General features: G+C 40.2%; 1 protein-coding gene across 1 annotated transcript in view; it reads left to right on the top strand.

Annotated features, from left to right (window-relative positions):
* Positions 1-10,450, top strand: part of stab1 (stabilin 1) — a 122,935-nt gene that overhangs the window by 25,100 nt on the left and 87,385 nt on the right. The window contains exons 18-26 of the mRNA XM_032514890.1: positions 19-177; positions 1,625-1,687; positions 2,413-2,505; positions 4,669-4,755; positions 4,841-4,952; positions 5,736-5,922; positions 7,660-7,753; positions 9,265-9,423; positions 10,336-10,431. Of these exons, the coding sequence (XP_032370781.1) occupies positions 19-177; positions 1,625-1,687; positions 2,413-2,505; positions 4,669-4,755; positions 4,841-4,952; positions 5,736-5,922; positions 7,660-7,753; positions 9,265-9,423; positions 10,336-10,431 (1,050 nt within the window). The remainder of the gene's footprint in view (positions 1-18; positions 178-1,624; positions 1,688-2,412; positions 2,506-4,668; positions 4,756-4,840; positions 4,953-5,735; positions 5,923-7,659; positions 7,754-9,264; positions 9,424-10,335; positions 10,432-10,450) is intronic.

Here is a 10,450-nt window from a genome sequence, read left to right as displayed (position 1 = left end):
TTCCTCTTCCCTCTCCAGGGTGAGATCCTATTGGGCGAGAAGGGCGTCCGTCTGGCTAGCTCAAACATTGTGGCGTCCAATGGGATCATCCATATGATCGAGGGGCTTCTGTACCCGCCATCCATCCTCCCCATCCTGCCTCACCGCTGTGATGTCATCGAGAGCAAGATCACAGTGGTGAGCAGCCTCCCGCTGACAAGAAACTAACAAACAGGAACACACACAGACTCTGAGCGCTGCAGCGCTAGCAGACCAATATTAACCCTTGTGTTGTCTTCCCATCCAAATTGAAAATCAACACTTTTGTTGATGCTTTTTTTTAATCAATGTTTTTAACTTTTTCTCATGTTTTTGCCCCATTTTTCAACTCTTTTGTCTCTTTTTTTGACAACACTACGTAACACTAACTTGTTAACTTTAGCTTTACAGTTATTTTTGGAACTTATAGTCAATAAACCTCATTTATAGGAAATTATACCTGATGTTTAAGTTAGAAAAACAAAAATCAAGAATTATTTAGACTAAAATTAAAGGAATGTACTGTATGTTGATGGATAATCACAGACTGGAATATGTCAACTTTTACTCAATACATTTTCAAAACTACTTCATTTTATTTTTTCAAATGCTATAAAATTGAATAAGACACCCCAAAATTCATGAAAGCAGAGATTTGTACTGGCCAAAGAACTGGTGGATTTCTGAGGACTCTGGTTAACTGCTCCTCAGATCTCTGCAGGGTAAATCCAGACAGCTAGCTAGACTACCTGTCCAATCAGACCAAAACAAGTTCTTTCCTGCTATTTTCCAGCGACAGCGTTGCTCTGCCCAGCGCTTAGCGCCGCCCAAGGCGGTTATGATTGCTTTGAAGAAATGCCAATAAACCAGAGCGTGGTTTATGCTGTGTGGACTAGCCAGACCTCTCTTTGCAGCTCTGTGGAGGAAGGTCTGGCAATGAGAGACTAAAATGTGTCCAACAGTAACATATTTTGTATTTATTTTTTTACACACACTGTTGTCAGATTAGGCTTTTTTGCCTAATTCAGCTACATTTTATTTTATTGGACAGGTTTAAATGGTTTTAGGGGGCTTGTGATAATTTTTCACCAGATTGGTTTATTTTGGTTTTTATTTAATTATCGGCTTCATTCTAATGAATCTGCCTCCGCCCCGTCTCCTCCAATTAGAGCGGGTATAATTAAAACTGATGGGGCACGGCTCGACACGTATTGACTGCTGTCTAGACGCAGCTTGCAGTCATTTCAGACATAACAGAAAAGTATTTCATACAATTCATGTGTTGGTTGGATAAAAAAACTCCTATTATGAACCAAAATCATAATGGGCTTTTTAAAAGTGCGCACATATGTCAAGGATTGTAATCCATCTCTAATCCATCTACTAGGAAACTCTAACTCTCGTCTAACTGACTAGTTCAACATGTCAGCATTGAAAGCAATAGTATAAATAGATTAGATAGATAAATTAGACTTTAATCAGCATCCCCAGATTTACAATTACTTACACAGAGCGGATAAACAGGCCAATAGGAGGTTAAAGCTAACAGCAATGCTAACAGTAATGCTAACAGTATACATTTAACTTTCTTTTTGTGTGTTTTCAGAGTCCATGTGTTCACTGCAGTTACCTCTATGAGACCAAATGTCCGGATGACACTGTTGAAATGGTACAAACACATCACCATCACTGCAACATTTCTATTCTTTTCTGTTCATTTCTACAGAGGCATACAGTAGAAAATAAAATATTGATGTGGAAGTCTCGTGCAAACGGATTGATACATGGCAAGTCAGTTTGGCAATCCGTGAGCAGAGATCAATGAACTGCAAGATATAAAAAAACAAAAAAAGCATATGGGTGAGCTTTCAGTAAAGTTGTGTTCATGTAAACAATAACACACGTGACCTTTGACCTTCTGAATAAAAGGTTTGAGGGCTGAGTGTTATGGTGATGTATTTTATTATTTATATCCACTGAATGAAAACACAGATTACAATTGGTGTCAGAAAAATGAAATACTGTGACATCTGTCCTCTCAGAGTGACAGCCAGCCAATCAGAACAGAGTATAAATGAGATACTGACAGCTCTAGCAATCAAAAAGGAATTGGCGGGTCAGGAACAGCTGACCCACTTGTTTTCAGTCATTTAACTACAGAATATGGGAATTCAGATTATTTTTCTGAAAATGAAATATTGAATTACATTCTTCTTTTGAAACAATTGTAATTCCCTGCTTTTGTTCTGCTTTTCTTGCCAGATCCATATTCTAGAAGTCTTGCTTAAAAAGTTCAGCCAAAGCATTCATTTTCATTTGTTTTTAAGCAATAAAAACCCAGTAAGTGATATGGACGAGAACAGAAAGCCAATGAATGTGTGTGTCTGTCTCCAGGACAGTCATCAGATCGGCTGTGAATACGTCACGTCCCCCCTCAGGCCGACGCTCAGTACAGGCTGTGCCAAATTCTGCAACGCCACTAGAAAGGTGAGTTTTATTTTTAACTTCATTCATCTACATTTCGGCTGTCTTTACTACTAATGGTGCCTTCACATGACAAGGTGTTCACTGTGTTCCTACCGCTTGCTGTAGAACGGGCAGAGACTCTGAGAGAGTTTCAGAGATCAATGACATTTACAGACAGTTTCACAAATGGTAGTACCCGGTGGAGCTGGACATTTTTGTTTTGTACTCTCTTCTTGTTCCCTTAGATTAGTGTTAAAATAGAGAAAAATATATAATTTTGAAAAACACAACCATGTTCAATTCAGTTCAATTGTATTCATAGTATCAAAATATAACAACAGTTTTCTTGAGACACTTTACAGATAGAGTAGGTCTAGACCACACTCTAATTTATAAAGTCCCAACAATTCTAGTAATTCCCCCAAGAGCAAGCAAGGTGCCACAGTGCGACCATGCGCAAGTTATTTTTAGAAAAATTATAGTGTCTGTTGATTTCTGCCAGCTGTTGCACAGCTTCAGCAGCGTCCCAGACAGACATATGGACAGGAACAGGTGAATGCGTCCCGAGGTACACTCTAGACAGCCTAACTCAAACTCAGTGCTTCATTTTGCATTAACTGTGTTGGGCTCGGGTCAAGTTCGGACCTAATCAGATTGCCTATTGTGTGTGGGTCGAGCTTTGTTACTACTCTCTCATTGGAACTGAAGTATGGGGCCTGTGTCGCTATCGTTACTCCCTGTCACTCCCCGAAGTAAGTCGAGTGCAGATTTGAGTCGCACATGCGTCACTTTGCCACGAGTGCATAAGTGAGTTGCACGTGCGTCACAAAATGCTAACTAGAGACTTTTGTAATGTCAATACAGTAAAAATGGACCTACTTAGCATCAAACACAACAACGGTTGCTAGTTGAATGGCGTTTTGAGCTAGCGTTAGCAATCAAACAATCATAGATAGCTAAAACGTGTTTGAAATGATTTCCATCTTTTGTTATTGTTTGTAATGAGAAAAGTTTAGTATTTCATGGATTTCACAAATTGTCGTAAACTGTTTAAATCTGAGCACGCGTGACTCAAATCTGCACTCGAGTTACATTGGGGAGTGACAACCCCATACTCTGGTTCCACTGGCTCCTCCCACAGAACGTCATCCTTGATGACTTATGACATTTATAAGTCTAAACCTGGAATATAAGACTGCCTCTACTTTTGTATACGTATTTCCAGATAAGAAAACACAGTTTATATTTGGGCCAATATGGTAGTTACCGATATGGTAATATTTTTGGATCACAAAAAAGAGCAACATGACTTCTTGTATGTGAATAGGGTCACTCATAATAATTATGTACACTTTATTAATCCCGAAAGGGGAAATGACAATGTTTGAACTCTGTTGTTACTACACATAGACCTGAATTTCGCACACATGCTCAAAACCTGTACATGCACTGCACACAGCTGGGGATCGGTGCCTTGCTCAAGTCCCCAGGAGGTCGACTAGCATCTCTCCAGCTACCAATTCACCACCATACTTCAGCTCCGGTCCCCAACCTATCTCCCTACTGATAGAGTTACTGCCACCCCCAGAACTATAGTTCCCATACCGGGAGTTGAACCCCGGTCACCTGGGTGAAAACCAGGAACCCCAACCGCTAGACCATACGGGAGCTCATAAGTAAACCAAAGAATTTTAACACACTCACTACCAAGCTTTAAGATGTTTTTCAGTCCATTGTTTCGGTCATTGCTCAACAACTAGAGGGGGAGCATTTGGAGAGGTTTGACCACAACAAGTTCATCAACAAGTCAGAAAAAAAAAAAAAACAGATTTCTAGAAGTAGTTCACATCTCTACATTCCCAATACAAAACAGCAGAAGGGAGCGTTAAGGCATTCCTTTTTTTATTGTGTCTTTTATTGTATTTTTGAGTGTCAGGCATGTTGTGTCTTTGAATTCATGTCAAAACCTTAAAAAAACTCACATGTGCATATTGAAGGTAGAATGAAGTAAAAAAAACACACGCATTAATGGGGTTCTTAGTCAACACCCCACTGACACAGAGTGGTCTTATTGTGCGGATCCCAGTAGTGAAACAGTAAAATTGTTCTTATCTTTAAAGTGTGTGTGTGTGTGTGTGTGTGTGTGTTTGTGTGTGTGTTTGTGTGTGTGTGTTTGCTTAACAGGTAGCACAGTGTTGTAAAGGTTTCTATGGTCCGGACTGTAAACCCTGTATCGGAGGATTCCAGCATCCCTGCTACGACAAAGGAACGGTGAGCGAAAGCCTCTCACTAGAGCTTTTGTCAGCTGATGTGTTTTATGTTTTTTTTGCAATTTTATTTTGTTTACCACATGCAGTGTTTTGACGGTATCCACGGCAACGGCTCGTGCAGCTGTCAGCCAGGCCTCAGGGGTGTCGCCTGTCACATCTGCGCGGATCCATCCAAGCATGGAGACAACTGTGATGAAGGTTACCGCTCCTCTGCATTTGGAGAGCAACTTAACACTTTAACGTTTACATGTCTGAAATCACTCTCTCTTTCTCTCATTCGCTACTTCCTATACAATAGACACTCAGTAGTTAACTCTATAGTGAGTGGCAGAGTGAGATTTCAGACACCTGTTAATCATTATTGTTTTGTGTCTCGTCACTGACAGCTGTAAAGTCTCACAACTGAAATTGTCCCATCTATGAAATGCAGATCAATGCATTGTCCAGGCCATGGACACTACTTTATTTGTTCCATTGTATATATTTGAGTGCACCACACTATATACTACAGTGGATACATTTACAAACTCATTTAAAAACACTCAAATGAAATAGAGGACAATAAATATAGTGCACTAGTAAATAGGGAGGGATTCTACACAGACTAAAAGTCTAGAGCCATGCCTGTGACGCGTTGAATCTGTACTTAGGCACAGCAGTCCTTTGAGCTAAATGCTAACATGCTCACAATGATATAGGTTAGGATCCATAGCTTATAGGCATCTTAGCATGTTCGCCATCTTACTATAACGTGTTACATGCCAACATTTGCCAATAAGCACTGAACACAAAGTACTGTACAGCTGAGGCTGATGGGAATGCCGTAGGTTTTTGGTTACATGGTTGATAACCAATATTGGACAAACTAAAAAAATTGACCTAATGATTGAGTGGCTGTGTTTTGCATAGTGTGACGTTATTCCACCAATACACACTGACTAACCTGAAGTTATCCCACGGTGTGTGTTTGTGGTTTTTCAGAGTGTCGCTGCGTGCATGGTGTGTGTGATAACCGTCCAGGCGGCGGTGGTGTGTGTCGGAGAGGATCCTGCATGGAGGGATACTCCGGAGAAAACTGTGACAAGACGGCCACGCCCTGCAACTCTGACGGACTGCAGGAGCACTGTCACATCCACGCATACTGTACACTCACAGGACTGCGTACTATGTAAGATGCTACCATTACTACAGCTCCCAGGGTTCATTTTATCTCCTGATTTACCTTTTACTGATTTGGCGTTGCGTCTGGTGGGATCCCATGACAAGGTGGTCTCTAGTTTTGATCTATTTTAAATTTTTTAATGAGAAAGTGTGTTAGTAGTTTGAGTCACATTTTAGTAATTTTTATTAATGTTAGTTTTAGTTTACAAAAACCTAACACATTTTACAACACATTTTACTTTTTATCTGTAAATTTTTGGTCCAGACTGAAATATCTTAACAACTGAAGGATAAAATGCCATGACATTTTATACAGACATTAGAGTTAGAATTAAAATGCCTTTATTGTCATTGCACATGACAATGAAATTCAATTGCACTTCCCCTGGTGGTGACACATGTTATGACAAGACAACGTTGAAAACATGAATTAAGACATCAAAAAGGTACCTCAACAATATGAACACAGTAATAAGTAAATAATTAAAAACATTATAAGATATGATAATGATTTTATACTGACATTCATGGTTTCCAGAGCTCCCCCTAGTGCCACCATGAGGTTCACATGTAAATTGGGACAAAATATCTATTTACACAATCATTTGGTCAGCTTCAGCTGTGCTTTGTGTTTTGTGCCAGTTGACACATTTAGCATGCTTACACACTAAATATCAACACACCAGCCATTATCCCTCGTGTGGCCTTCCCACCGACCTCCAATTTTTCAAAATTTAAAAATGTAAAAATTAAAAACCTTTTTATCAAGGTTATGGTTGTCTTTTTCAACCCTTTTCTGTCTTTCCCCCGATGTTTTTGTCACTTTTTCAACATTTGTTGACTTTTTCTGAGCCTTTTGAAATCTTTGTGTTTTTCCCCCCCAATGTTTTTCTTTTTTTTTTTTTACATTTGTTCACATTTTAAGTCATTACTATTGACGTTTGTCTTTTTTGACATGTCTTTTTTTGTTTTTACATTTGTCACACACAAGTTCTTTTATCAATTACTTTTTTTCTCCAAATGCTATAAAATGACAACAAACACCCAAATTCAATAAAGTAGTGATTTGATTATGTTTTTAACTTGCAAGGAGCATTGTTGGAAACCATCCACATTACATTTTTGGACAATTTGTTTGAAAGAAACCCAAATATCAGATATAGAAACTTTTTGGAAATGGGTCAAATTGAACAGGAGGTTTATTGTGAGCATGTTGGCATTTAGCCTAAAGGACCACGTGACGTGGGGCGACATAGCGCTACGTAGGGCGACATGGGGGCACCACAGTCGGCCTAAGTTGCCACTAGTTCTTGGCCGTCTGCTTGGTACGTTGACAGAAATACACAATAAAGTGCTTGTTGTCTTAAAGCAGCTAAAGATGTAGGCTTCACATCCTGCCAGGCAGATATCTCAAAGTGCAGGTCAAGGCACCACTTAACGTCTTTTCATGGGAAAAGATACTCGCTGAGAGACCTGTCCATCACCATGTGGTGATGTCAGTTTGGACAGCGAGAAAGCTGGGTGTGACCCTGTCGTTCTTACCAAACATGGCAGAGATTTTGTAGATTCCTAATGTACAACATCAAGACGCTCTCCCACCTGGACCTCTCTGATGTGTAATCAGGGAGGCCGTTCCTCAGTGGTTCCTGCAGCAGGTGATCATCACCCGCCACTCTCCTGTTACTTCAACAGCTGCTGAGTCTGTTCATCAAAAATCTATGTGTGTGTGTGTGTGCTCCTCCAGGTGCTTGTGTAGGGATGGATATGAGGGTGATGGTCACTCCTGTTCTCCCATCAACCCCTGCCTGAAAAACAATCGAGGAGGCTGCGACACCAACGTAAGACTCACTGCTTGTGTGTGTGTGTGTGTGTGTGTGTGTGTGTGTGTGTGTGTGTGTGTGTGTGTGTGTGTGTGTTTGTTTGTGTGTGTAGATGGAAAAAAACTATTTAAACCTGCCCAGGGTTCAACAATAATGTTGTTTTTTTTGTGGTTCAGCACAAATTGTTTTGTTTATGAGATGTTATCAAAAAACAACAAAAATTAAAAGTAGATGTCATGTTGAATCTTAATTCACGTAAATGAGCACACAAAGAAATATAGGAGTACAGTAATATACCAGAAAACAGAAATATGTTCAAGTATGCAGTTCATTAACAAACTCTTGTCTATTGTTTTTCCAACCTAATCAGATGAAACCCATAGATGTATAATTATTAGGTTGTCACTGTACCAGAATTTAAACTTTGATACAATTCTAGTATGAAAATATACGATACACAATACCTCTTTGGATACCACAGAAAAAATGAAAAAAGTTCTAGGCACACAGAATGTATTAGCAACCTGATCTTTGTTTTTAGTAGAATAAATTGGATGTCTGGTAACTGGATAGGCGGTGTGTAGTTTGTTTTTAGAATGTGTGTTAATTAGTCAAATGTTTGATTAAAGAATACTAAAACATCAAGACCCTGTCTCCTCCAAACTCTACGGGGCAAAGTGGGGAGGTGTGAGTGTTAACACAGCTACATACAATACAGAGACAGAGGTTTGGAGGTTTATAAAATGTAACCATATGGTTTCTCTTTGAGAAACTGCTCCAGCCTGAACTACTGGTCTGTCCTATCCCAATCTTTTGACACTGGAACTGAAGAAAACGGTCCTAGTCAAGTCCATCCATGACCCAAAGTCAGAGTTAAAGAATAAAACCTAAATCATCCATCAGACGTCAGTCCCAACGGGGTTGTGAACCAAAAACTTCACCACAGTCACGGAGAGAGAGAAAACAGTTGAGCCGCAATGTTCCCCAAACAAACTCCCAAATGGATGCGTATGTACTCATGAATTGTTGAAGACAGTGTGTGGGAGGTGAGTGGGAGGTGTGAGTATTAACACAGCTACGCCACCTCTCACTCACGTGTGTGTGTGTGTGTGTGTGTGTGTGTGTGTGTGTGTGTGTGTGTGTGTGTGTGTGTGTGTGTGTGTGTGTGTGCATGCGTCCGTCCGTTCTTGCAGCTATTGCGAATTCACGGTAGTTTTTACTATAAATCTCCCAGGGGATGAAAGAAATAAAACACAATTACTAAATGGGGTGAGAAAAATCCAAAGGCCCAAGCCCTGCTTTCCAAAATAGTCAAAAAACTTATTCAAACATGTCATGTTTATAAAGATATCAAACATATAATACTGATAAACTGCAAGTTTCTGTGGTGATTTTTTAAAATATTTTTAATATTTAAACTTACAGTAGGACATTATAAAACTAAAGACCACCTGTCTCTCTGCCTTTATAACATATCCTCTCTCTCTCTCTCTCTCTCTCTCTCTCTCTCTCTCTCTCCCTCTCTACAGGCAGAGTGTGCGTATGTGGGTCCAGGTAACGCGTCGTGTGTGTGTGTTGAGGGTTGGACGGGTGACGGGAGAGTGTGTGTTGAGATCAACAACTGTGAGCTGGAGAGTCGAGGAGGCTGCAGCGCCAACGCCGACTGTACCCACATCGGACCTGGACAGGTCAGTCACTAACGTTAAGCATGAGTTAACAGTCATTCAGCTAAACTAAACAAGTCCTTGTCTTACTAAAGGTCAACTGATACTGTCAGTGTTTTCGAAAGCATTTTGGATTCAATTCAATTTTTGTATAGTGTCAAATTATGATAGAAGTTATCTTAGCAGACTATAATTTAGAGAGGGGGAGGAGAGATAGATAGATAGAGAGAGAGATAGAGAGAGAGAGAGAGTGATGCACAACAACTATAATAATTTGTTAACTATATAATCATAGCAGTGGGTATAATAAAATGACATGATGAATAGTGGCAGTTATAGTGATAGTAAAGATAATAGAAATTTGCCTAATACTAATAATAGTAGTAACAGTGCAGGGCATATCAGGGTGTCGAGCAGGACCATGCCAGCTGCTGCAACCGCAATCCAGGTGCCACCACAATCCATGGAAAGGCAAGAAAGCACAAGGACTCAAGGGAAGAAGTTACGTTAGTAACATGCATTTATGTATTATGATCGCACACCCCCAGTCCCCTGGCAGTCGAAGCCTCTGGCAGCATAAATAAGGGTTGGTCCAAGGCAAACCTGAGCCAGCCCCAGCGATAAGACTTATCAAAGAGGATTCTTTTTTCAAGGATTTATTCCTAAATGTGGAGATGGTGTTTGCCTCCTGAACCGAAACTGGGAGAGACCACGTAAAGTAAATCTTGTTGTTTGAACTCTTTTGTCTCACACTTATATTTTATCAAATGTAACCATCCAAGTCAACTCAGGGAGATGTGTGTCGCTACGCTACCCCCAGTCCAAGTCCATGTCTAATCTCTTTTATTCTCATCATCTTGTATTTTAACTTGTTACTAATCAGCTGCCTGAGTGCTCATTTATGTGTGTGTGTCTGACTTGTCTGCGTGTCTGCAGAGTGAGTGTGTTTGTAAGACAGGTTACATGGGGGACGGCACAGTGTGTGACCTCATTAACCCCTGCCTCCAGAAGAACGGAGGCTGCCATGACCTGGTAAACACACACACACACA

Source organism: Etheostoma spectabile, chromosome 4, assembly GCF_008692095.1.
Source record: "Etheostoma spectabile isolate EspeVRDwgs_2016 chromosome 4, UIUC_Espe_1.0, whole genome shotgun sequence".
NCBI lineage: Eukaryota > Metazoa > Chordata > Actinopteri > Perciformes > Percidae > Etheostoma > Etheostoma spectabile.
The sequence above is the reverse complement of the archived record's forward strand: the minus strand, read 5'-3'. Positions and strand labels throughout refer to the sequence as shown.